Source organism: Schistocerca cancellata, chromosome 4 (assembly GCF_023864275.1).
Source record: "Schistocerca cancellata isolate TAMUIC-IGC-003103 chromosome 4, iqSchCanc2.1, whole genome shotgun sequence".
Taxonomy (NCBI): domain Eukaryota; kingdom Metazoa; phylum Arthropoda; class Insecta; order Orthoptera; family Acrididae; genus Schistocerca; species Schistocerca cancellata.
The window spans coordinates 137,500,054-137,527,844 of NC_064629.1; the positions used below are offsets into that span (position 1 = coordinate 137,500,054).

The following is a 27,791-nucleotide window of genomic DNA, read 5'->3' on the forward strand; positions in this document are numbered from 1 at the left end:
AATCCATCATTATTCTCTATTGCCCGCCAACATGTTCATTTCCCGAATCTTCATCTGTGTCTACATTCGGATCTGGGGGCTCAACAAGCACATCACCTTCAATATCGTCATTATAAAGAATCTCCAGCGCCTCAGCTAGCGAGAAACCTCTTCTAAAACAAAAAAGAGAAAATTCGTCCTTTTAGTGAGTACAAACGCCTAGCGTTGCCATATGGCAACACCGAAGTTCAAACGGCCTAAATGAACGTAATTTATTTCACAGCAAGCAGTGACCTCCAAAGAATATATATTTGAGTATTTAAAGCACAGCCATACTAAAAAACCAAATTATATATCGTAAGTTATTGTGTAATACATACTTACTCTAGCTTATACTCCATTTTTCTTCGTCATTCAGCGAACAACGACTTCCAACACTGCTTACGCCGCGGAACTTAAATGTATTGTTAAAACTGTTGCGTTGTGGTAATCTCTACAGTCTTGCGGAACGGAATCCAGTGCTGCCAACACTCTCGCTTCGTTGAGGTCGTGGAATCGACGATTTTTAAAAAGTGTTACAAACATTGCCATATGGCAACGCACGCCGCTAATGGGTTGAGATGAACTGTACCTCATAACCTCATTTCCGCCATTCGGCATTCAGTAATAAGTGACGCTACGTAATGTTTACGTTTCGTCTACTATTTGATGGTTATGTTCCCTGCAGTTGCATTGACGTCCAGTTTTAATCGATCTTAATGGTAGCGTCTTCGACGACGATTCTTGTTCGAGAGTAGAACATCATTGGTTTATACCTAGGAGTTTAAAATTAACTTCCTTGGTTTATTATCACATGGTAATATCTCTACACACTCGGTTAGTAAAGTCACTGATGTTTGAGGTGATTCTGACAGTCAGAGAAGTGGAAGCGTATTGTAGATAACGTCAATTCAGAAAGAGCTTGCGTGGGTAGACAATACTGATGGAGAAATAGCAGCTTAGTTGTTTTTTTTCTTGTTTCAATGACGAATACATTGAAGAAGACTAAGGAAAAACTAGATCTAAGAAGACGTCTCGTCGACAGAGTTTGTGCCTTACGCATTTATATAAAACAAGGAAATACGTTGCATCGTCGCTATTCAACATGAAGTGCATAAGGATACACAACAGAATGAGCGTGGAAAGTAGTGCTACTTGAAATTAGTACAAACTAATTCTCTAATATGGTACGCAGTAAAGTCCTGGATTGTTCTACGGGTTCTTGTGTTCGATATTTTTCGACAGATTTACTACGCTTCTAGAGATCAACATTGTACGGACTCGTCGTGCTGTGCTGTAGAAATTTGAAGTGTTGATGTGCCTGTTTGTGTGTGTTTAAACAGCTGTCTCTCGAGAAATACCTTGATTTGGACAGCGTCATACAGTACGAAATCCCTTAGGTATCGCAGCAATTCCTTGTTACCATCGACGACCTGTGAACATGAATGCAATAATTCGGAGTGTTACCGCTTTTGGTGGAAGAGAGAACATGGTGAAAGATTCTTTGATGAGCCATTTATCAGAAAGTGTGAAAGATATACAGCTTCAACACACTGAGCCTCAAGATGCTGCAAAAATTGTCAGTAACAATGACACAACGAACTCACTGTGCACTGTACTGGAAGCTATATTCATTCACGGCTTGAAAGATACGTTCTTAAATAGAGTAAGCCAGGCAATCGGTGCAGATCCTGACCAAAGACCTGAGCCAACGTTTTGGGGACCATTATTGGTTTTTTCTCATCGCGAAATAATCGACCAGGTTAGACATTTGACCATTATGTATTTGTTAAGTGCATATATACATTGGAAATCTCGTATAACCGCTAACAACTTACACGGTATAAATTTGTCATTTACATTCTATCTATCTCTTAGAACAGTAAATAAGACAGTTATATTGTCACTGTTGTGCATCAACTGACGATTGATATGCATTTAGATAGACCTGATAAACTTCTGGACATAGCTCGGAATAAGTTAGTATCAATGACGTTTTCCTTAATTTGACTGTTCTAGTAGCTCGTGTGCTAATACTTTCTCCAGCACTCCTTTTAAGTTCACATAACTTATCAAGAGAATAATCGAATTTGGTAAAGTCAGTGTGGTTGATTGATGAAACTTTAATGTAGGCTGTACACTCTTCCTTTCCTCTCAACTTCATCAATGAAAGGGAAGAAGGAAGATGAGCCTTTGACTCCTGTTCATTGTACACTATTGAGTGTTGTAGTGTCATTTTTTTACAGAGAATTGTCGACAGTTATACTGGTAATCACATATTTCATGTACTGTGTCTATAATACTGGTACCCCTTTATTTCCCCATGTTTGTATGTTGTCTGTTCCCTGAAAGTTACGTGTATACCAAAATACTGCAACCATTACCAAGTGAAAATAGACTGTACGGAAACCATTTCTGTGATTCCATACACACTGTTAAGCAACAGTCACATAAGTAGCAATTTAAAATAATATAAGATAATGGTACATTTTAAAATTTGTTGCTTATGATTAATTCATCCAATCTGCATATTGGTATTACGTGTTTCTTTTTTTTTCCCCTCCTAAGTGAGTCCTAAGGTTTTTAAATCAGTTTTGGTCTGCTGTTTCCCCAAATTACGCTATAGGAAATACTGCAACCATCCACTGGTCTTTTTGAAAATAATTTATTGTACCATTAAGAGTTTCAGGCCAGTGCCCTTTGTAAAAATGGTAGTGTTGACTTCTTTGTAAGTTTTACATTTGTCTTCCCGGAAAGGTCTTCACATATTTTAAGGCAGAGGTTTGATTTTCTTTTACAATTCATGATGACCAATGAACTGAACTACCGTAAATACAGTTATATGTAGTTCAGTTCATTCAAACCTCATGGAATTGCTAGAACGACATGCATCTCTTCTTTCAAATTTGTATCAGGGGTTTTGTTGAACCAAAAACACCACAACATAGCAGACAAATAATCTGCCATGCAGCCTTTCAAGAAAAATTGACCTTGCATCAGCATATTAACAGTGGTCAGAAAACTTAAAAGCAAATTTTCTTGAGAATTTTTTAGAGTTGCGTCAGATTATTCTGGGCAATTAATATTTGCATGTTGAACTTCGCATAACATAAATATAAAAAAATTATAAAAATCAAATTGCTGCTGTGTCTTACACATCAGCATATACAGCTATGTAGCAATGGTCCCGAAATTAAAGTTCATAAAACACTAAATTAAAAACATAAGACAGGAACACAGTATCTCCTGAACCTCATTAAATCAAACTACTCTGTGCATTGTCAGGAGTCAGTGTGGCAGTTAGCTTAAGCCCTGGGTTAGATTTTATTTTTGTTCCACACGAAGTACCACTTCGTGCTTTTAATGTATACCATATGACCTCTTTGCTAGCATACAATTGGTGAGAATTGCTTCCATGAAAAAGTGAGCAACAGTTTGGTACTCGGATACCTCTGAAACAGTGAAGTACCTGTATGACCTGATACAGTGGATTGCACACAGTGGTTCACCATCCTCAGCACAGAGGCTAGGTATATGGCTAGTCCTATAGGCACATGGGTCCAGCCAAATACTGTCTTGGTTGATAGCACTGGATGTCTATGGCTACTTAGGTCTTGTTGATCCATAAACTGTGCATCCATAATCTAGCCAGGGTCTAAATTTGTGATAAAGGCACTTAAATATGTTCAGTATCTTGAGGAACCTAGGCTTTTTTTTACTGTTATATTTTGCTTCTCCCCTCCCTAAAACCCCCAGTTGCCCTCGGATGTCCCATTACTTTGATTGTATTTTTGGTGGGAGATGTTCTTGTCTTATTTATATGTATATTCGTGTTTGTTGCCATGTATATGTGGTGATATCGTAGGAACAATATTGAAGATGCTTAGAATAGCCATTTCCGCCATATTGATGACGTCATGGGTCAAAGCAGATGGGTGGGATCAGACGCTTCCGTATTCCCAATAATTAGCATAACAGTAGAGTTTTTGTGAAGATAATGTTTTTTATAACAAATGATCAACATGTGGGCAGTCATTCTTCAACAATATCTGTAGACGAGGAACAATGTTGTGAACAACACTGTACAGGTATGGTGAAAAATTGCCGTCAGATGTTGTCTTTGAACATCCCTATGGATGATTGCAGCTGACTAGGGCCATCATGTAACCCCACAACCAATAATCTCATGGGTTGAGGCCTGAGAATCTGGGAGACCAAGCATGACTGGAGGGATTGCGCAGCACGTTATCCTCACCACATGATGTGGACAAGAGGTCTCTCACACTTGTAGAAATGTGGGGGTGGAGTGCCACCCTGCATAAGTAACACCTCCCAGCAGGTGTTCATCAGGCTAGGGATGATGGAATTCTGTAACATATCAGTGTACCTCGCACACAGCATGCTGGCAGTTTGAAAAGCAGCACCTTGCATTTCCTCAAAGAAAAGGGTCCAGTCACAATTGGTGTGAAAAATTCATGACACCGTAACTTTCTCATCATGCAGTTGGGTTTGCACGACAGTTCTGATATTTTCAGTACCCCAAATTCTGCAGTTGTGGGTGCTAATAAACCCTCGGAGTGTGAAATGGACTTCGCAGGTCCACAGCACATTAAACAACCAGTCATCATCTTCCCAGATTTCTTTTAAATTCCCCCACTGCAAATGTTTTCTACATCACAAGGCCAATGGCTAACAGTTGATGACACTGTTTTTTAAACAGATAGCATAGGAGGGAATGCCCTGGTGCTCTCCAAACAGTAGTGCATGGGCTGCCGGTTCAATGTGCAAACAGGTGTCACTATGCAGAGATGACCCCACTAAAGTCTCAATTTTTTTCCTGAACTGCCCAAGCAACAGTAACACTTGCATGAATGTAGACTTCCCTGGTGTATACAGTTGATGAAAAGCTCTCAGGTTTCCAGGTGGGTGGCAGTGTTATGACATTGCAGCAAGTGATGTAGCCATCATCTTCTGCCGAAGTGTAAACATTGTGTGGATGCTGTTCTATATATATATCTGCTATGTGCCCCCCTCCACCTGGCCCTGGGAGGCTGGGTACAGAGAGGGTGACAGGCACAGTGTGGGGGAGAGGGTTAAATCACCACCATTGTCCTCGCGAGACAGGACCAGAATGCTCTAACCCCCACCATAGCAACTTCACTACACCCCCCCCCCCTGCCTGCCAGCCATTCTGCACCCAGCATCCTGGAGCAAGGTGGAGGAGGGCACATAGCAGATATATGTAGAACAGCATCCACACAATGTTTACACACCACAGATATAAGTAGGATGGCATCCACAAAATCTTCACCAGAAGACTATATGTACGTCACTTGTCGTAATGTTGTAGTTTTACAATACTGCCACCTGAGTGGATACCAGAGAGCTTTTCATCAGCATTAGCATGTGTGTTGGTTGCCCAATATGGGGCTATTGTCCAAACAACCTGTGGCTTCAAATTTTGTGATTTTCTTCACACCAACTGCACCGTTAACCGTTCAAATACTCTTCTTATGGCAATAGGATGATAAAGCTGCAGTATTGGATTCTCCAGTCTGATTATAAGGCTTCACTAACAGCGCTGTTAACCATCCAAATACCCTTCTTATGGCAATAGGATGATAAAGCTGCAGTAGTGGATTCTCCAGTCTGATTATAAGGCTTCACTAACGGCGCCATTTGTTGTAAAGTCAACATGTGAGAATTTATTTATTTATTTTCATCTAACCCTCTCTCACTATAGCTCATTTGATATAAGATTCTCATGCAGCGTCACTGATTTTTTGCTGTCCAGTACCATCTGTTGGCCAACTTTTTGCACTTGTTTTTTTTATTTCAATGAAGCTCCATGTAATTTTAGGCATAGGTGTCAGTTTTTACATCTCTACGTACATTGTTCTGTCAGTTAGTGCATTTTCAAAATGTTAATGGACTGCATATAAAATATGTACATATTAGGTGTTACTTGCACAGGAAAGTCGATTTTATAGCTGCCTCCAGTTATATGATGGTGGATTGATACCTCCTGAATATATAGGAGGGGATCGGGAGCTTCCTGGTCTCTAGGATCCAGATCAGGCAACAGTAAACCATATGCTCAAAGGTATTTGCTACAAAGTGCTTTCAATAAGTACTGACACATGTTTGATCGTCCCCTGGTTTGAGGTGGTGGACTGCAGTTGCTTCTCTCCCCAGTTTGGAAACTTGGCCTGACTGCACATTTTATTTTTTAGGTTTTTTCTTGGAATTTTCTCCTAGTTGCAACAGCAGACTGTACGTGATTTGGTCTTGTCTGGGTGTAGTACCAGGAGACTTTGATGGTGATTAAGTCTAGGTGTGGCATTTGGGGGCCCCCTCTTTCATTCCAGCTGCTCTAAGTTTCCTACTGTGCTTCCTGGGAATTCTTCTGATGGTATGTGTGCTGAAGTGATGGAACGGTTGAGTGTGTCCAGGAAGTTTCGACACATACTCTTCTTGATCTCATTAAAAATACAGTAGCATTTAGTCCTCGCCACCCAAAAAGCTGAGTGTTTCTCAGTAGATAGTCAGCATCTGAACTTTCACTTTCCCACCAGTCTGATCCTGATAGTGGAGCAGCACTCTTCATTCCAGCATCACAGCAACAGTCTTCATGGATGGCCTAAAGGCATTGGGGATAGATGAGTCAGTGGATTCGTGGGTCACTGTTATAATGTGATCCACCCATTCCTGAATGCTGTCTCGACATTTAAAATGAGCTAACAGTACAGCATCTAGTTTGCCTTTCCAAGCATCCACTTTGGCAGCTTTCTTTTACACACTTCTTGGTGTGCCCTACATATGCAGATGGGGGAATTGGTCATGGCAGTGCAAGTTGCCAACTGCTTGACACTGAACAGTGTCTGAAGGGCAGGACTGCGTATTGATATCTACAGCAGAGAATGACCATATAGTGGTACTGAAGTGTATGCTCTGTCCCAGTCCAGAAGGAGCAAAACTTCTAAATACATGACATTCTCAAAAGCTGGAACCTGGCAACAGATGGTGGTAGACTCCCGTGCACGAACATCCCCACAGAGGAGGTATGGTTGAGAAGTTTGTGAATTACAAGAACCTCTTGAGATAAATCTTGATTAGGAAGCAGGTACAGAGAGCATAGTGTCATTCCATTGGGCATACTCATACTATTTGAGCAACTGGTGGTGGTGGTGGTGGTTTGTAGGTACACATCAGCTATGGCAGGAACTGCTTGTAACCTTAAGTTAACTGTTCTTGCTCCTTCGTGTGTGTCCTGAACCCATTCATGTTCCAGTGCACTATGGGATCTATTTTGTCAGTTTTGGTACAGAAATTAGATGGATTGTAGTTTAGGGTTAAAAAGAGGGACTGGTTGGTTCACTCTGACAGACTATGTATTCCATTATTGTCACGGACATGTCCTCTTCAGATTCACCATTCAGAAGAAAATGGTGTTGTCTGGCAAATTGTGCTTCTGTTTATTTGTATGGTGTTTTTCTTTTGGTGGCAATATTGGTGGGGATGTGTGCTTTGTCATGGTGCTTACTGTGCTTTGTAACACTATCCCACCAAACTACAGAGTTTAAAGACTGGATTAATTGAAAATAAAGAAAAATTATGATGGTTTTAATACCTCAGGTGTTCATCAACCCTTCCTCCTCCACTTAAGTACAACTTGCAAAACGTTCATACAGCTGTGTTAAACTGTCAGAAAAGTGCTTCATTCAGATGTTTTTAAACTTTTGTCACATCGGGTTGAATGTCATGTCACCAAAGCATTGAACCTTATGTGAATTGTTGTACTAGAATTGCCTGCAGTTTGGATTTCAGTCAAGTCATGAGAAGCAGCCCTATGTCATAGGTCTTTTTTGGGAGTCAAGGTGTGCAGGACTAACTTTGCACACACTATAGTCACACAGACATCACTTTTATCACCAGGAATAAAATCAGTTTCTTACCTCTTTTGACAGATGGTATATGTCTAAGTGGAGCTTATCCTTTGTTCCCCCTCTGTACTCTGTGGCTGCTCTGCTTTTTACTGAAGTGAATATAATGTTTTGTATGTAATGTCAACTTTGGCAACTGGCTTCTTAACCATTTGTAAATGCAGGTTGCTGCCTTGATTTGTATAGTGTTTGCAGCTCAATGTAAGGTACTTGTTTGGCGGTGTATTTCTTGCCCCCTTCTTTTCTGCCGGAGATATTTTGCAGTTTTGAGTCTGCAGCAAGTTCACTGGGAAAGTCAATTTAAAATTGGCAAAGTTAGTAGGCCTATGTGACACCTGCTTTTTGAGCTGCCTTGTCTTATCTACCACAAGTTGCCTCCCATTTATATGCAAATGACCATATCACTGTCACATTTACATTGTGGAGGACTTTGATATGTATGGCCACACTTTTAAATGGAGGAAGCCTTCCTTACTGTATTGTCAATAAAAGTCAGAAGTTGGAATAGGCAGCAGTCTTCCCAATTTCACTTTGCCATGGAAGCAATTCACACAAATTGTCTGCTAACAAAGTCATATGTTATACATTAAAAGCACGACATAGTGGTACTTGGTGTGGAACAAATGCAAAACCTGACCAGGGACGAAACTAACGGCCATGTTGGCTCCTGAAAATGCACAGAGCATTTAATGAGGCTTCTGCCTATGTTTTAAATACAGTGTTTAATGAAATTTAAATTGTGGACCACTGCTATATAGCTGTGCTTGCCAATTTGTCTACCAAGTGAACACACAGTGATCTGATTTTTGTAATTTTTTTAAATATTTGTGAAGTTCAGAACACAAATATTAATTGCCCAAAATAATTTGATGCAACTCTAAAAAATTCTTGAGGAAATCTAGTTTGAAGTTTGCTGAACGTTGTTACTTTGATGAAGCAATGTCGATTTTTCTCGACAGGCCACATGGCTGTGTGGTAAATTGCTTGCTTGCCATGTAGGGTTTTAAGTTTACAAAACCGCAGGTACAAATTTTGAAGCAGACGTGCTTGTTCTTCTAGTAATTCCTGGAGCATTAAAATACATAACGGCGGAACAAAATCAGTAGCATTCCAGACAGGCAATGCTGGTATAAGTCTAGTTTTACTCATTGTTTTTTCACCCTTATCCCCCGCCCCTCCCCTTTTTGGTTCAGTTTGGATAGCTACAGCATTCAAATATAAAGTTCATCAAATCTATGCTAATTGACAAATACCTAATTGATACTTTTATGAAAAATGCATGTTGTCTTATTTCTAATTACATATCTCACACGAAAAATCCAGGTTTCATTGCAAATGTACATTCTTAATTGTTAATATTTTATAAAAGATGGTTTAAGTTTTAAAAAAATTAAAAATTAAATTCTTTTTCATCCTTGTGTATTTTATGATTCAGGGAAATGTTCAAAAGTTTGCCAGGGATGGGAATTGAAACTGTGCCACATACATGGTGGGCAATCATTCTACCATGCAGCCACATGGCTTTTCAAGAAAAATTGACCTTGCTTTACCGGATTAAAGACAGAACTCCAAAGATGATTTTCTTGAGACTTTGAGAGTTGTATTCAACTATATTTGCTGATAGATATTAGAGCTCTGGCCTTCACCCGTGTGGTACACATGTAAGATGGCTGCTCAGCTATTTTCTCAAATGTCCTCAAAATTTATTTACAATTTGAATTTAATATATTTCATGCAATATTACATACAGGCCAGTATTTGTGCTGAAAAATTGCTCATTTGTTCATAATCTCTAAGTATACTTACATCTATACAACACATGTACCCAGCAGACAGAAATGCCTGCAACATCTAGGACTCTCATCTTCTGAAAGGATGAGAGAAGGTTTCCTGGATACTGGGGTACATGGAATTAGTAGAGGCAGCACCTTGTGAAGCATACACTGAAATTGCTGTGGCCCCATGATTTGTCTCTGTATGCTATATCCTTACTGGTAAGGTAATGAGTCTTAAGATAGTTGAAAGAAGACTGCTGGAAGCAAAAGACAATAAGCTGCAGCTGGTAAAAGTAAACTACATGGTCTAGCATACCAACACCTGGCCAAGAAATTGAGATGAAATCAGGTGAAACAAAGCTTCGTGCTTCGGTGAGAGCACTCACCGGATATGCTCCTTAGAGTATGGAGAAAGTTTTAATGTTTCACCAGGGTGGCTGGCTCATCCAGTTTTTTATTTTATTTATTTTTTATTAATTATTCAGCCACACACACTTTCCTCTGTTGTTATTTTGACCAATACTGTGTATTTCAGTTAAAATTTTAACAGTGCATTTTAACAGTGACAGTTTTATGTTCTGTGTGATTTGTTATGCCTGGGTAGGTGAATGTGTACAAAAATGGCGGTGTGCAATTGCAATTTTGTATGAGTTTAACGGCTGGATGATTTAAAATTTAGATTGGCTTTATTGTTCCAATTATTAAGGCAGCTACATGGTTGGTCATCTTTTCTGTTCTAGCAGTCTATTTGACTAGGCCATTTTTCTTATGATGGTCCATTTTTTCCCAGCAATCATTACTGTCTGGGTCGTGACTTGTTGTCCCTTGCGTATAAGTATTGCCTCCTCCTTGCGTCCTTGTTTTCATCTTGTTGCTGCATTTTGGTATCTGTCTTAACTTGCATTCATGTTACCATACTCTGGCTGTATTACCTATTGCTTCTGGGATCATGAGGAAGAGGCGGTGTTGAGCAACAGGTGCGTACAGTGCAAGTGAACTGATTCTTTCTTGCTACGTGGGGATATGTAGGAAGAACATTGCCTAGAAAAGTGTTAGTTGTCAGGTGTGCCACATAGCCTTGATCAGTCTATTGTATTTTTGCTAACAGCTGTTTGTTGTATGTGTTTTGTAGAAGTGAGAGATCATATTGCAGTTAATACAATGTTAATATTTTATTTTATTTATTTACTTTTTTTTTTCCATCCAGGTAAATTCGCTGAATCTTGTTACAACAGATGTCGGTCGTTGCAGAGTGTGGCTCCGTATTGCATTAAATGACTGCTTGCTTTCAAGGTATTTGGAAGCAATGAGGCAAGATGGAAGTGCCCTTAAACCTTACTATCGAAGTTCTGCATTTGTTCGTGATGGTGAAAGGTTAGATGTTGCTCAGCGATTGATTGAGGGAATAGAAGGAATTACTGCTACACTGGCATGCAATTCCAGTTTACTGAATGTGTGGACCAATACACCATTGCTCCTTGCAGGCTTATGGACACCACCATTGCGGGCCTGTCCAGTAATGTCTGGTGTTGACATAGCTAGAACCCTAGATGATAATTATTGTATACCGCCTGCAGCTGAGAAGTCACCTAATACATCAGTATCACTGCCTGCATCTCTTCAAGAATCTGGAGTAAGCAACGTGTTACCACTTAGTGAAGATGAAGCTTTGAAAATAATTTTAGGTACACCTGTTAATGATGCACCAATTTCTGAAAGACTTAGGTTAGAGACAGAAAGGTCTAGAGATGAAGACTCTGCAAAAAAGGTAATAGAAGATGAAAATTTGGAAGGACAGAAAAATGGAAAAGATATACCTGTGAGACCAAATGATACTAGTCATACAGAAGAAGGTTGTGAATCTTCAAGTGTTGGAAATTCTTTGTTCGGAAGAGTTGGATGGTCCTCTTCCTTTGATGAGGTGATGGAACAAGGTTCCTCTAAAAGACTAGAAGAAAGTACTACAAATGAGAAGGAGAATATTGTTTCAAGGACGGCTTCTAGTGCAACAGTAGTGATGCATAGCAGGTTAAGAAGCCCAAGTGAAGTCCAAAGCTACCATTCTTTGCTTGAAAGCTACAATTTGCAATATGTCAAGACTCCAGATATGAGAGAATTTCTCCAGCGCTTTGAAAATTGCTCCAGTGAAGCTGTGAATCCTGGAAATGGCTCTGATGATCCGGTAAGTTAATATTTAGTGAAATATTATAAATTCTATCTAAACATTTTTTAAAAAAATTAATGATGTTTTGATATTGTGTTAGCTGAAATGACTTCCTAGTTAATTTTGTGGACTAACAGGTTAGTCCTATATTATTTTGTTCACGTTGTCATGATTGGCCAATTTTGATTTTTGCCATTTTAAAGTGCACCTACATAAATTGGCAATGCAAAGAAACTGGGATACTTGGAACAAAAATAATATAAGAAATTGTCTAGTCATATGAAAACAATGTTTTGTAGAAACAATTAAAACATGATTTACTGACTGTCATTCAAAAGAGTGTACAGTTAAGCATGTTGTTTTAACAGGCCATACAATAGTGTGTGTTAAATGACCAGAAGTAGATGGTGTAGTCCGCATGTACCGGAGTTCCTATTTAAACTGTGGTAAAACCCTGTTAAGTACACGAGCATTATTAACAAACCAACTGTCAAAGGCATTTCTTCTTACCTTAGGACTGCAGAGTAATAACCAAGGAATTCAAAACTCTGTACATATAGACCAGTTCATATAAAATAACATAGATCATGTCCATTTAGTCAATAGATCTTCAGATACCTCTTACTGCAGTTGGTATGTTAAGGCATAAATATGAACTATGTCCCTTAAAGAAGTAAGGCACTAGAGACAGTCTTTGCACAACACAAAGGATGTGACTAATTGGGTGGCAGAGTACATGTGACATACCTGAGAGGGTGATGGTGGGAGGAGGTGTTGAGTGAGAGGAGCCCCTTCTTAAGCTTAGTGATGAAATGCTTGCTGAAATTGAAGCTGGATCAGCAACATTACTCTGAGAAGTTTCACCCTTGTAGATCAGAGAAAAAAAAAAAAAAATGTTAATGCGTTACTAGGAAACTGCGTAAGCATTCCTGGTGAGGCCCCAGAATTAGTCTTATTAGTTCTTAGGAACAGATAGTTGGCTATAAACAGAAGTGAACAGCAGTGAAATCTAGGCGCCAGTGATGTTTGCATATTTATTGCCGTAAATAACTCTGTAGTATATAGTGAGGTTATTATCGATTCTGAATGTGTGTGTGTGTTTGAGTGACGGTAAGCATCAAAGGTCAGTCAAAGTTGTTAATCAGATGCTTTTATGAACCACTTGTCACAGTCTTTAGTGCCAGAGTGCTTCAGAGAGAACGTGGAGAATATAAAGAGTAAATTTCCTGATTATGTTGTTGTAATAGGGATGGGATACTAGTGCAATTAAAACTCGTGAAAGTCTCGTCTGAAAATTGCTTCGAGTAGATAGTTAAAGAACTGATGTGCCTTAGACCACCTAGTGACTAGCAGACCCAAACTTTTACAATCGATCAATGCTGATGGAAACAAATTGCAGAGTATCTAAGAAGTCAACATAAAATAGTTAGCCCTTAGGGTGAAGATGTGGATTACAAATGGGTAAAACTGAAAAGTGTTCTATGATATGTCATAGAGAAGTATGTGCTGAGTAAGGGTATGAGAAATTGAAAAGCCCCACCATGATTCGAGAGCTAATTTCTACAAATGCAAAGAGATCTTTATCTCTGAAGAGAACTCAGTCTGTTAGACAATCAAAAGCTGAATGGAGCCAAAACGAGTTTGAGGAAAGCAATGTGAGGATAATTGACTGAATTTCAAAATAAAGTTTTGTCAAACAGTTTGATTAAAATTCTTAAGCTTTGGTCTTATGAGTCAATAAACAGATCTGAACCATCTATTCTGTCACTCCGTGACCATACAGGTAGGTGGACAGATTGGCCGCCATGTCATTGTCAACCCTTAGGTGTCAGCAGATGTGGATATGGAGGGGCATGTGGTCAGCACACTGGTCTCCCAGCCCTTGTCAATTGGCACTTGAACCTGAACATAAATTAATAACTGTAATATATTTCAGTTAAATAGGTAAATTGGTCTGCTACTATTTGGGTATACTATTGGCAACAGATTAGTGGAAACAGTAACTACTGTAAAATATCTAGGAGTAACCATCTGGAGCAGCCTAAAATGGAATGACAACATAAAACAAATAGTAGGAAAAGCAGATGCAAGACTGAGATTCGTTGGGAGAATCTTATGGGTCCATTCTCTTGTCAGCCTATAAAATGAGTGATTTTTATATTTTGCTTTTTTTATTTTTTTAAAAACTGATGAAGCAATCAACTAAATCTTTTTGCACATTATTTCTTAATTCTTGAACAATATTAAAGAAATTGTCATCATTAGGACACCCATCCGAAGAGTTAAGTTACCCTTTCCAAAATGAGGTTTGTCCGTGATGGAAGTCGTGCAGTTTGAGTATCTTATGCAAAATGAAGAAATAATCAATTTCCTTAATCTATAGGATATTGTGCATGGAGTAATAGCACAGTTTTTGAAATTTGAAAAAATAATGTGCCGGATGTTTGAAATGAAGATGTAGTTTTGTCATGTGTTTTCAGTCATGTTTCGCAATAACTAATGAATAAATTAAAATAAAAAATAGTGTATTACTGTTTGTGAACGTGCCCAAAGAGTAATTCTGCCAAAGTTAACTCGAGCAGGTGTAAAATTGAATAAAGAGGAAAAAGGAAAAGAAGGAAAGAAAAATTAAATGATGAAATTAGATCTGGTTGCGTTGATTGTGCCAGATCTTCTTCATCCCTCACCTCCCTCCCTCCCTCCCTCCCTCCCTCCCTCCCTCCTACTGTCCACTCCTCCATTGTTTTTGGAATCGTGCAAATCAACATTGGCTTCACTCAACAGGTGGGTGACGCTGTTACTGAACGGAACTGTAACCCATGCATATGATGGGCTCATGCCACCACTGAATATAACTATCAAAATCCTACAGTGGAATTGCAATAGCTACTTTCATTGCCTTGCTGAACTTGGGATTGTTGTCCCATTGTCGAGCAGTTTGCATAAAGCTACAGCAAACTCAATTTCCTACAAACTTTATCCACAACTTCTTGCCAATATCAAGTGTGTTTTAAAAATTGAACTTTGCAAGATCACCAAAAGGACTGTGTATGTTGGTATTTGCAAGTATATTTAGTGACCAAATATTGCTTAATACCGTATTGGGAGGCTGTAGCTGTATGACTGTGGAAATCTATGGAAGATACCATTGGGATGTTAGCCTCGGACTGGTTAGAGGGGCGTCATATTGAGAAATATCTAAGATTCGACCTTTTGGGATTTTGTGCAGGATTTGTAGTGTGTTTTCAGTGTTGTCAGCGTCATGTTTTTCACTTGTGAGGTGTATAAAGATGGATTGGTTGTTGTTTATTTCTTTCGTGTGTTCTCTGAATGCAACAATGAAATTTCTTCCCGTCTGTCAAACATAAAGTTTTGTGCAGTTATTGCAGTTAATTTTGTAGATTCCAGAATGTAAGTGCCTGGGGAGTATGGTTTTTCCTGAACATAATTTTGTGTTAAGAATGTTTGTTGCTCTAAAGGCTAATTTCACATTTGTATTTTTTAGTAAGGCTTTTTATCAGATAGTTTTTCCGTATTGTTTGTTGGTATGTAGGTGGTCTTCTTTTTAATGCAGTTTCTCTCATTAACATTATTTTATGATTTATGGGGTCTCCTTTAGCTGTAAAATCACATTAGGGTCGTAATTGTTCTTGTATGTGATATATTGTAGTGTACTTGTTTCTGTATGTATGACCTTTTGCAGTGACAGATTGAGCTTTCTGTTTAGCACAGAAAGAATGCATATTTGTGACATTTTTGATGTGAATATTTATGGTTAATTATTCCATCTGTAGTGGTTGGTTTTCAATAGATTTCAAATTAGTGTTTGTATTTGAGGTAGTAGTTGTTGTTGTTTTTTGTGAGGTCCACAAAGTTTATAGATTTGTTTTTATAAAGTTATAAATGAATTTCGATTTAGGGTGTGAATTATTGTATTCCTGGTGTATTGTTTGTATGTCATGATAATTTCCTTGTATGAGTAGCATTGCCATCAACATAGCAGTAATAGTAAATGATACATTTTTTAGGAAGGGATGTTGTGAACTCAATAATTTTGTTTCTAGTTTATTAAGGAATATATCTGCTATAGGTCCTGCAGTGTTACTCCCCATAGGCACACCATCTGGTTGTGTAAATTTTATCATTAAACTGGAAATAGTTTGGCAAATAGGTTATTTTGAGAAGTTATATGATTTCGTGTATACCTTCATGTGGTAATTTTCTTAGGAGTCATGAGATTATGTTCTATAATATCTATTGTTTCTTGTAAAGGTATATTAGTGTAGAGGTTTGTTCTGTTCAATAAAAGAAGTTTGGCATAATGTGGGATTTGTATGTTATTTATTGTATTCGCAAGTATTCTGGAATTTTTACAGTGTAGTTTTTCCCATATTTGAAATATTTCATCAGCAGTTTGTTGGGTGTATTATTAATTCAGAAAGTTGGGCTGTTAATACTGTTAACAATTGGACACACAGGAGCTAAAGGTTTATGTATCTTTGTCTGTAAAGCATTGTGGTTCTTAGGTTCGTTACAATATTTTGTTTCAGTTTGTATTTCGGTAGTATTGTGTTGGAATTTGGTTTCTGATTTGTGCTGCAAATTTGTGGGATTGGTGCTTAGTTCAGTTATGTTATTAGTTTCACAGAAATTTTGCTTTAAGTAATCATCATGGTTAATGATAATGATACTACTACCATTATCGGATTTAACTGCTACAGTGTTGTTTTCTGTCGATTTTTGATTTATTTCTGGAAGAGTATTTTATTCCATTTTTGTACATTGGTTGCATGCGTGGCTTTTTTTATTTCTTGTTCTATGGCATGTAACTATTTTTGTTGTGGCAATGAGGTGTTTTATCTACTTGTTGCAGTTTTCATGGTAAGATTGTAATTAAGTCTTTTGTTTAATAGGTTTTCTTCATCTTTTGTGAAAGATATATTTGGAAGATTTTAATGTGTGGGTAGAACTGGAATGGTGATAAAATTTCTTCTGTGGGTTGTGGTGATTGGTGGTGTGCAAATTTTAGGTTATTTTCTTATTGTGCAATTTTTGTATCTGTGTGCTAACTTAAGACACAGTTATCACTTAAATTAAATATAATGTCAGACGTTAGAGGAGTAACACTGTTAGTACTAGTACACTAGTCACCTTTCCTCAATCCATTATCAAATGATGGCTACTTGTGTGATAGCAGTTGTTTTTCAATCATCTTGTCCTTACCATACCACCACTCAAATGGTCACCTCAAGGAGGATTACTGGAACGCTTATAGTTCAACCATAATTTTTGACACTGACACTAGAGGAAAGTGATGATCCTTTACAGGATATAAACAGTGTGACTCTGCATTAATTAGAGATTGCAATCTCCATTTCTTCAGGAGCTCCCCACAAAAGTAAGTTTCAGGTAAAACCAAGAAATTACTTTGCTTATTAAAGATTGCTGAAGGGCCCTCTAGCAAGTCAAATAATTTGTCAAGGATAATGGACTTACTTAGACTTAAATTCCTCCAATGATAAGTAGCATATCAGGTAACATGTCTCTCCCAACAAACTCGGATCAGCTGCCAGGATTCCAGAGTCCTCCCAGTTCGTCTATCGATTGGAGATCCTGTGAAGAATTTTGCTTCCAGGTGTTAAAAAGTCTTCCTCTACTTAGATATCCATCCATAGCTTTCCACAATAGTGCTGATTTGGGGTTCCCCCCATCTTTCATGCATAGAACATGCCCAGAATCTTTAGTCTTATTTCAGCAATGATTTTTTTTGCAGGCTGCATAGACCAATTCTTCTCAGCTCTTCATCAGTTGAAATGTGATCACAATAACTGATCTACAAAACTCATCTCAAGCATCACTGGTGAAGAACATTGAGATTGTATGCTCATTTTATTAACACTTTCCACATCTCGCATGCATATATGATCATTGGTGGGATTATACAAGAGTACAGCTGAAACTTTGTGGACATCATTATAGTCAATTGCAATATGGCTCATGTCTGTTGGAAGGCTGCAGAAGCTTTCCCAGTTCTGCTGCTGCTGTCTGCATCTGTGTTCCCATTATTACAGATAATACTTTCGAGATATGAAAATTATTCAACATCTTGTAATCCATTATTTTGAACTATAATTTCCGTAGATACATTTCCACTTTTTATGCACTTTGTGTATGTCTTATCACTGTACGTTTTTACTACTACAGAACTGGCAATTCCATCCAACTTAGTAGTCATTAGTTGTAAACTTTGTATCATTTTTGCCGGAAGAATGGTCATCAGCAGAATCCAGATCCGTAACCCTAAATTAATCATTCCAACATACATTCACATTGGAGTTATCCATAGTTCTCATTATGAGATCTGATTATTATGAAAAAGAATGGTGAAAAAATGTAGCCTTGCGTAACACCTGTCAGAATGCTAAAGAAAGTTGTTTCCATTATCCTTTTTTGTGCTGCGACTTGAATCTAGATTGAGATTTCAGAAAACATCAATGAGATGGTCAGGAACTCCATATAGGCTTAAAATAGTCCATAATGAGTCATGGTATAAACTGTCAAAAGGTTTTTTTGATTGATGAAGCTTATATTCATTGGACAGTTAAATTCTACTCATTGTTCTTGTACATTTCACAGAACAAATATTTGGTCAAAGCAAGATCTTCCACTTTGAAAGCCAGCCTGTTCTTATAGTGCTCCTTTTCTTTTATAGAACAAGGCAAAGGAATTAGTTGCTTCTAAGAGTCTATGAGCTTTGACCCTTTGTCTAATATAGAGTAGTGTAAAATACATTGCCACCATCTGTACCTGAGCTTCCCATCTGGAGTGCCAAGATATGTAGCATGTATGATTGCCAACTGGCATCCACAGTCCTTGAGTGCCTATGTGGTTGGCCTTGTATATTGACCTGTTTACTATTGTCAGACATATCATAGTAAGTTCTGGTCAAGTATCTGCATCTAAGAAATACCCTCTTGCCATCTGTCAGTTCTAACGACAGTGTCGTCGTAACAGCTGTCTGTGTCACTTCTGCTGTGCAGCGAGCTACCTTAATTTAAGTATTAACTGTATTTTTCTTACTTGTCACTTCTTCTTCAGTGTGTTTTTGCTTTTAGGAAGCTTTAATTGTCGAGTGCTAGTAATAGTGTTCCATAGATTTCGTGTTTGTTTTGAGTAGTCAGAGAGAGTCCCTTTAGTCAACCATAGTGCCAGTAGCGCTAGTGTTTGTTTTCAATACAGTCCAGAAACAGGTAGTGCTATTTTCATTATTTTCTACAAGAAGTGTCTAGCAACCCCAGTTTGGTCGACAATCAACCAGTCTAGTTAAAAGTTGATTAACACTCTACAGTAAATTGATTTCTTAGGATGGCTAGGATGTGTGACTGCTGTGTACGGACGCAGGAGGAGTTGGCCACTGTTCGAGAACAGCTGAGCGTGTTGATGGCCGTGGTCAGTCATCTTCAGGCTGCTGCCTCGGAGTGTAGCGGCAGTGGGGAGTCTGGTGCATCGCATGGTACACCCTAGGTGTTACATGCTTCACCCACTGTCCCTGCTGTCAAGACATCTTCGCGGGTACCGGGCGCGGTTGGGCCACCCTCTCCCTAAGGGGAGTGGCGGGTTCAGCGGCGTTCGCGGCGCACGAGGCGGAAGGTCAATGTGGAGGCTGGTCGTGTGGCATCGCCTGCTCTGCCTGTGAGGGGACATGTGGCTGATCCTTCAGCAAGGTTCGAGCAGGCACACGGGGGGAAGGGGCTTATTAGTTATTGGGAGCTCCAACGTTAGGTGGGTGATGGAGCCCCTTAGGGAAATAGCAGAAAGGTTTGGGAAGAAGGCCAGTGTTCACTCTGTCTGCTTGCCGGGGGGTCTCATGCGAGATGTGGAGGAGGCCCTGCCGGCGGCGATAGAGAGCACTGGGTGCACCTGACTGCAAATTATTGCTCATGTCGGCACCAATGACTCCTGCTGTCTGGGTTCAGAGGTCATCCTCAGTTCGTACAGGCAGTTGGCGGAATTGGTGAAGGCGGAAAGCCTTGCTCGTGGGGTGGAATCTGAGCTAACTATTTGTAGTATCGTTCCCAGAACCGATCGCAGTCCTCTGGTTTGGAGCCGAGTAGAAGGCTTAAACCAGAGGCTTAGACGATTCTGCGGAGATCTGGGATGCAAATTTCTCGACCTCCGCTATCGGGTGGAGAAATGTAGGGTCCCCCTGAATAGGTCAGGCGTGCACTACACGCCGGAAGCGGCTACAAGGGTAGCGGAGTACGCGTGGAGTGCACATGTGGGTTTTTTAGGTTAGAGAATTCCCTCCCTAGGCCCGACAAGACGCCTCCTGAGACGCGGCAAGGTAGGAGTAGGCAAAATGCAACAGGGAATAACAATATTAATGTGCTAATAGTAAACTACAGGAGCATCTATAGAAAGGTCCCAGAACTGCTCTCATTAATAAACGGTCACAATGCCCATATAGTACTAGGGACAGAAAGTTGGCTGAAACCAGACGTAAACAGTAATGAAATCCTAAACTCAGATTGGAATGTATACCGCAGAGACAGGCTGCACAGTGAAGGGGGACGCGTGTTTATAGCGATAAGTGCAATAGTATCGAAGGAAATTGACGGAGATCCGAAATGTGAAATAATTTGGGTGAAGGTCATGGTTAAAGCAGGCTCAGACATGGTAATTGGATGTCTCTATAGGCCCCCTGGCTCAGCAGCTGTTGTGGCTGAGCACCTGAAGGATAATTTGGAAAATATTTTGAGTAGATTTCCCCACCATGTTATAGTTCTGGGTGGAGATTTTAATTTGCCGGATATAGACGGGGAGACTCAAACGTTCATAACGGGTGGCAGGGACAAAGAATCCAGTGAAATTTTTTTAAGTGCTTTATCTGAAAACTACCTTGAGCAGTTAAACAGAGAACCGACTCATGGCGATGACAAACAGACCCGAACTATTTGAAACAGTTAACGCAGAACAGGGAATCAGCGATCATAAAGCGGTTACTGCATCGATGATTTCAGCCGTAAATAGAAATATTGAAAAAGGTAGGAAGATTTTTCTGTTTAGCGAAAGTGACAACAATCAGATTACAGAGTACCTGATGGCTCAACACAAAAGTATTGTCTCAAGTACAGATAGTATTGAGGATCAGTGGACAAAGTTCAAAACCATCGTACAATATGCGTTAGATGAGTATGTGCCAAGCAAGATCGTAAGAGATGGAAAAGAGCCACCGTGGTACAACAACTGAGTTAGAAAACTGCTACGGAAGCAAAGGGAACTTCACAGCAAATATAAACATAGCCAAAGCCTTGTAGACAAACAAAAATTACGCGAAGCGAAATGTAGTGTGAGGAGGGCTATGCGAGAGGCGTTCAGTGAATTTGAAACTAAAGTTCTATGTACTGACTTTGCAGAAAATCCTAAGAAATTTTGGTCTTATGTCAAAGTGGTAGGTGGATCAAAACAAAATGTCCAGACACTCTGTGACCAAAATGGTACTGAAACAGAGGACGACAGACTAAAGGCCGAAATACTAAATGTCTTTTTCCAAAGCTGTTTCACAGAGGAAGACTGCACTGTAGTTCCTTCTCTAGATTGTCGCACAGATGACAAAATGGTAGATATCGAAATAGACGACAGAGGGATAGAGAAACAATTAAAATCACTCAAGTCCGCCGCTCGTGGTCTCGCGGTAGCGTTCTCGCTTCCCGAGCACGGGGTCCCGGGTTCGATTCCCGGCGGGGTCAGGGATTTTCACCTGCCTCGAGATGACTGGGTGTTTGTGTTGTCCTCATCATTTCATCATCATCCAGGAAAGTGGCGAAATTGGACTGAGCAAAAGATTGGGTGATTGTACGGGCGCTGATAACCACGCAGTTGAGCGCCCCACAAACCAAACATCATCATCATCATCATCAAAATCACTCAAAAGAGGAAAGGCTGCTGGACGTGATGGGATACCAGTTCGATTTTACACAGAGTACGCGAAGGAACTTGCCCCCCTTCTTGCAGCGGTGTACCGTAGGTCTCTAAAAGAGCGTAGCGTTCCAAAGGATTGGAAAAGGGCACAGGTCATCCCCGTTTTCAAGAAGGGACATCGAACAGATGTGCAGAACTATAGACCTATATCTCTAACGTCGATCAGTTGTAGAATTTTGGAACACGAATTATGTTAGAGTATAATGACTTTTCTGGAGACTAGAAATCTACTCTGTAGATGATCGTGTGAAACCCAGCTCGCGCTATTCGTCCACGAGACTCAGAGAGCCATAGACACGGGTTCCCAGGTAGATGCCATGTTTCTTGACTTCCGCAAGGCGTTCGATACAGTTCCCCACAGTCGTTTAATGAACAAAGTAAGAGCATATGGACTATCAGACCAATTGTGTGACTGGATTGAAGAGTTCCTAGATAACAGAACGCAGCATGTCATTCTCAATGGAGAGAAGTCTTCCGAAGTAAGAGTGATTTCAGGTGTTCCACAGGGGAGTGTCATAGGACCGTTGCTATTCACAATATACATAAATGACCTTGTGGATGACATCGGAAGTTCACTGAGGCTTTTTGCAGATGATGCCGTGGTGTATAGAGAGGTTGTAACAAGGGAAAATTGTACTGAAATGCAGGAGGATCTGCAGTGAATTGATGCATGGTGCAGGAAATGGCAATAGAATCTCAATGTAGGCAAGTGTAATGTGCTGCGAATACATAGAAAGATAGAACCCTTATCATTTAGCTACAAAATAGATCAACAACTGGAAGCAGTTAATTCCATAAATTATCTGGGAGTACGCATTAGAAGTGATTTAAAATGGAATGATCATATAAAGTTGATCGTCGGTAAAGCAGATGCCAGACTGAGATTCATTGGAAGAATCCTAAGGAAAAGCAATCCGAAAACAAAGGAAGTAGGTTACAGTAGGCTTGTTCGCCCACTGCTTGAATACTGCTCAGCAGTGTGGGATCTGTACCAGATAGGGTTGACAGAGGAGATAGAGAAGATCCAACGGAGAGCAGCGCGCTTCGTTACAGGATCATTTAGTAATCGCGAGAGCGTTACGGAGATGATAAACTCCAGTGGAAGACTCTGCAGGAGAGACACTCAGTAGCTCGGTACGGGCTTTTGTTAAAGTTTGGAGAACATACCTTCACCGAAGAGTCAAGCAGTATATTGCTCTCTCCTACGTATATCTCGTGAAGAGACCATGAGGATAAAATCAGATTAGAGCCCACACAGAAGCATACCAACAATCCTTCTTTCCACGAACAATACGAGTCTGGAATAGAAGGGAGAACCGATAGAGGTACTCAAGGTACCCTCCGCTACACACCATCAGGTGGCTTGCGGAGTAGGGATGTAGATGTAGATATAGAGTAGCCACCTGTCCTTTATCACACATCTTGTAGAGTAATATAGTGTTGCTTTTAATTAGTGTGAACTCCATAGTGCCCTGCCATCGTACCGTGATAAAGCACCATGACTCAGTCAAAATGAAACAACCTTTCCTTGAAGAAGGCTGGTGTCATATTTTATCTTTCAACCATATCTGGAAAGATGGAGAGCTTGTAACTCAATTGAAGAATGTCACAATAAACTCCATGCTGAACTGTCAGAGACAATGACCCCAGAAAGACCTCAAAGACAAAAAATGAGTCAGTCAATATTGCACATGCAATAGTGGTGGATGTCATGGTGACAACAAAAGGTACTTTACTCTATGCGTCTACCACCAGCAACCACCATATGTTTCAGAATGGGCCTACGAAATAAATATGGATGTGCTGCCATGGTCTGGATGTATGTGGCCACTCAAGAAAACATTGCATTGAAGCTGATTGATGTTTCACACAAACATTGCAATAAGACATCATTTTGTAATTTCCTCGCTCCAGGCATCCATGCCCTGCCAACTACAATGATGTCAGGTGAGGTGTTTCATGCAAACTATGCCCCGATGACCTTGATGCAATAAAATCAAAAATTCCCATTGCAGGGAGTGAGGAATCACAATACATGCAGCATCATTCTCTGTATGCAACAGCGGAACATGTGACTACTGGCTGGGGAATGTCTTTCAAACTACAGTAGCAGTGTGATAACATGATTCGTTGGATGAATCAAATGTGTTGGCACTGACTGGTAACCAAGACAAGGACAATATCAGAACCAAACATTGCAGTTTTTACACTGTCTATGGTGGGACAGGCTTGGAAAGATTGAAGAGGGTTGTTAAATACCAGTGATATGCAAGCAAATAGAACTCCTGGCTGTACAGATATTAGTGGAGCTTGGTAACTGACTGTAATTACACTGCACTAAAAGTTTTCGATGCAAAAGCAACAGGCCTATTTGAAGAGCCAATTCTATGGGAGAGCACAGCTCCAGTCCCATAAGATGATGCTTCCACAGATGACACTACAGGCTTAACTAAATCAAATAACAACCACTTAATAATGCATCCCTTAACTGGTGAAATGCATCCCAACATTCTCAGGACCACACAAAGGAACATTTTTCTGGTGGAGCCAGTTCAGTGGAGCAGCAATTCTCACAGCATTTGCAATGAATTTAATATAATAGGTAAGCTTCCCCATGTCAGCTACGATCTCCTTAATATTATAGGGCATCTGTTAGGCTGTGCATGGTGCCCACGGGGCCCCAATCTATTGCAGCCCATTCTTCCTTCCCGGGCTGAATTTCCTTCTACGTTCCTCTCCCTCCCCCTTCCTTGTTCCTTCTGTGCTGCCCCATCCTCCCCCTCTCTGTGTTCTTATGTCAACCTGGCTATCCACCTGATTTCCTGAATTCCTTGCAGTTTTGTTTCCCATACATTTTTTCTTTTGTCCTTTGTGGTGTTTTTGATCCCCCTTTGGAGTTTGACCTCCACTTCCAAATTTTCTGTCTGTACTGTGAGACATTTGGGGAAGACCCCCACCCCTAGTGTCTACAGTGTGGATTCCTCTTCCCCCTTCCTTCCCCGCCATAGCCCCCTCTGCACTGCTAGGTCACCAGCAGGTGTAGCCAGTCCGTGTGGTGGTGCTGTTGTGTACCCATTTGGCTGACGCCCCCTGACAACACAAGCATCACACTACTGACAGCTGAGCTGCTCCCTCCCCGTGTATGCCAAGGAGTGGTTGTTTGTCTTCTTGGAGCATCAGACCTCCCAGCAATTACTGCAATGCCTACTCTCAAACAGCCGACTCTTCGAATGGTGAAGGATTATCAAATGCTGCTTCATACGATCCATCAGCCTTCCCTTCCCTGGCTACACTGTGGGAGGAGGGCCAGGCTCGCCTTCTTGGGATGAAATGCTTTCTCAGGTACTTCTGTACTAGGACGGGCTGGGACACATTCACCACCACAAAGCCATTGCTTTTTGTGGAGAATATAGAGGACACATTTGGTACAGTGGAGTGTCTCAATTTGATGCGGTCGGGCTCCCTGTTGATCAAATCTCCCTTTTCCACCCAATCTGCAACCCTTCATGCTTGTGATGCCTTGCGTTTTGGGCATATGTCTTCCCACTGTATGGCGGACCCTCTGTGTGATGACTGTGGACAGGCACTCCGTGAGGGAAGCCCCTGTGTTCTGCACCCTATGTGTGCCAATTGTCATAACTGCCATTCACCTCGCTTGTCAGATTGCCCAGCTTAAAAGAGAGAAAAGAAGATCCAAGAGTAAGAGTCCCTGGATTGCCTGTCTCATGCTGAAGCTAACAAAAAATGAGACTCCATGTGATGTCACTTTCCTTAACTTTTTCCTCTGTTACATCCTTCCCTCCTCCTATGTCTTAGTTACCTCAGTCCCGTACCCACCCCTCCCCCTCCCCTGCAGTTCTCACAACCTCCCGTTCGCGGGCCAATCCCCTCCCCTGCAAAAGAAGTGGCCACCTTCGTCAGCACCTGCCACTGATGGGGCTTCCTTCAGAGACCCCTCTCTCAGGCCAGAAGCCTACTAATGCAACTCGGCCCCGAGATGCACCATCTGTACGCCCCAAGGTCTCCCGCTGTCTTTAGATGCCAGATCTTGCAGGAGCCTGTACTCCCTCTGTCTGCCCTCCTTCACCTGAGGAGGTGGAGGAGGAGGAGGAGGAGGAACGCTAAACGCGAAACGCGAAACGCAAGTCCCAGGACAAGGCCCCGCAACCCCCTGCCCCTCCACAAGGTTGCCATCTCCCCCCTTGTAACCTGAGTCTGATATCTTATTTATGGATGGCACACTTTCCTTGTAAGTGATGACCACTGACAGAATGGCATGACCTCGTCTCAGCTTCTTTATGTCGAACTTGGACTTGCGCCTCACAATAATCCAGTGGAATTGCAAGGGGTACTATTGTCACCTACCAGAAGTACATCTTATGTCCTTCTATTCTGTGTTCTGCTGTGTTTCTTCTCCTCAGGGACTTCAATGCACACTACCCTCTGTGGGGGAGTGCTGCTTCGACAGTAGGGCTCTCCTAATTGACCAACTTATTAGACTTCGATTTGTCTCTCCTCAATGATGGTTGCCTTGCCCGCCCACTTCAGTGCTGCTCATGGCACCTTTACTCTTACCAATCTCACGATCTCCTCGCCTGCTCCAGTGGCCTCCCTACGTGTCACCTCATTATGATCTTTGTGACAGTAACCACTTTCTAGTGACTCTATCATTCCCCTGCCACTGCCAGACATACAGACCCCCACCTTGGGCCTTCCATATGGGCAATTGGCCTTTATGTACATCTGCAGTGCACTTCAGTACCTCTCTCTCGAATTGCATTCATGTGGTTGTGTAGGGCATCTGTGACCCTATTCGTCAAGCTGTCGACACTGCTGTCCCTCTATCCACAGACTGCTAACGAGTGCTGCAGTGATTTAAACGATACCCTTCACTGACCACCCTCCTTGCTTTTAAGTGTCTCAGTGCTAAGGCTCGTTACCTTATTAAGCAGAGTAAATAGAAATGCTAGGAGTGCTATGTTTCCTCCCTGGGAATGTATAGCTCTTCCTTGCAGGTTTGGTCCAAGCTCCAGAGCTACAGTCAACTGTCCTGAGTCTTATCCTCCAAGGTGCTCTGCGTACTGGACCGTTGGTTCTTGCAGAACACCTCGAGACACAATTAGCGACGGCATCAGTGTTCTCTTCCTATCCCGCTACCTTTCTCTGGCTGAAACACTGTGTTGAACAGACCTCTCTCTGTTTCAACCCCCACCATGCTGAACCCTTTAATGAACCATCCAATGAATGGGAATTCTTGCAGGTTCTTACCTCTTCACATGATGGCCCCAGGCCCTAATTCCATTCACAACCAGATGATCAAACACTTGGAAGTTACCCAGAGGCAACACTACTCGGGGTCTTCAACCGCATTTGGCTCATGGCTGTGTTCTTGTCACAATGGTGAGACAGTATAGTTATCCCTGCCTTAAGCCCGGGAAGAACACAATGTGTCTAGACAGCTACCGCCCAATTACCTTGACAAACATACTTCATAAACTGCTTGAGAGGGTGGCTACCTTCAGATTATGTTGGGTCCTTGAATCTTGGAGCCATTTGTTTTCATATCAGTGTGGCTCCTGGGAAGGACAATCTCCAACTGATCATTGACTCACATTGGAAACAGCAATCTGACAGGCTTTTACTAACCGCCGGCACCTTGTTGTGGTCTTCTTTGACTAGGGCTTTCGCAGACCCTTCAGATTTTTATCTGTGAGTTTTTATCCCACCAGCTGTTGTGGGTTAGTGTTGGCACTCTACTCAGCACCCCTCAGATTCAGGAGAACAGCTCCCACAGGGTTCTGTGTTGAATGTCACACTCTTCCTCATAGCCATCATTGGGCTTGTAACCTCTGTTGGGCCTGTGGTTACCCCAGCATTGTATGTCAACAATTTTTGCATCTGGTGCAGCTG

At 41.0% G+C, this 27,791-nt stretch overlaps 1 protein-coding gene across 2 annotated transcripts in view; it reads left to right on the forward strand.

Annotated features, from left to right (window-relative positions):
- The first annotated feature begins 825 nt into the window (after nt 1–825).
- The window catches only part of LOC126183437 (run domain Beclin-1-interacting and cysteine-rich domain-containing protein), a 152,813-nt gene continuing 125,847 nt past the window's right edge, over nt 826–27,791 (forward strand). Inside the window, exons 1-2 of one of the 2 annotated variants that reach the window (XR_007536751.1) lie at nt 826–1,780; nt 10,944–11,918. Coding sequence is in view for 1 of the 2 variants with exons in the window: in XM_049925424.1 (XP_049781381.1) it covers nt 1,460–1,780; nt 10,944–11,918 (1,296 nt within the window). In the remaining variant the exon portion in view is untranslated. The remainder of the gene's footprint in view (nt 1,781–10,943; nt 11,919–27,791) is intronic. The other variant, XM_049925424.1, reaches the window with a different exon arrangement.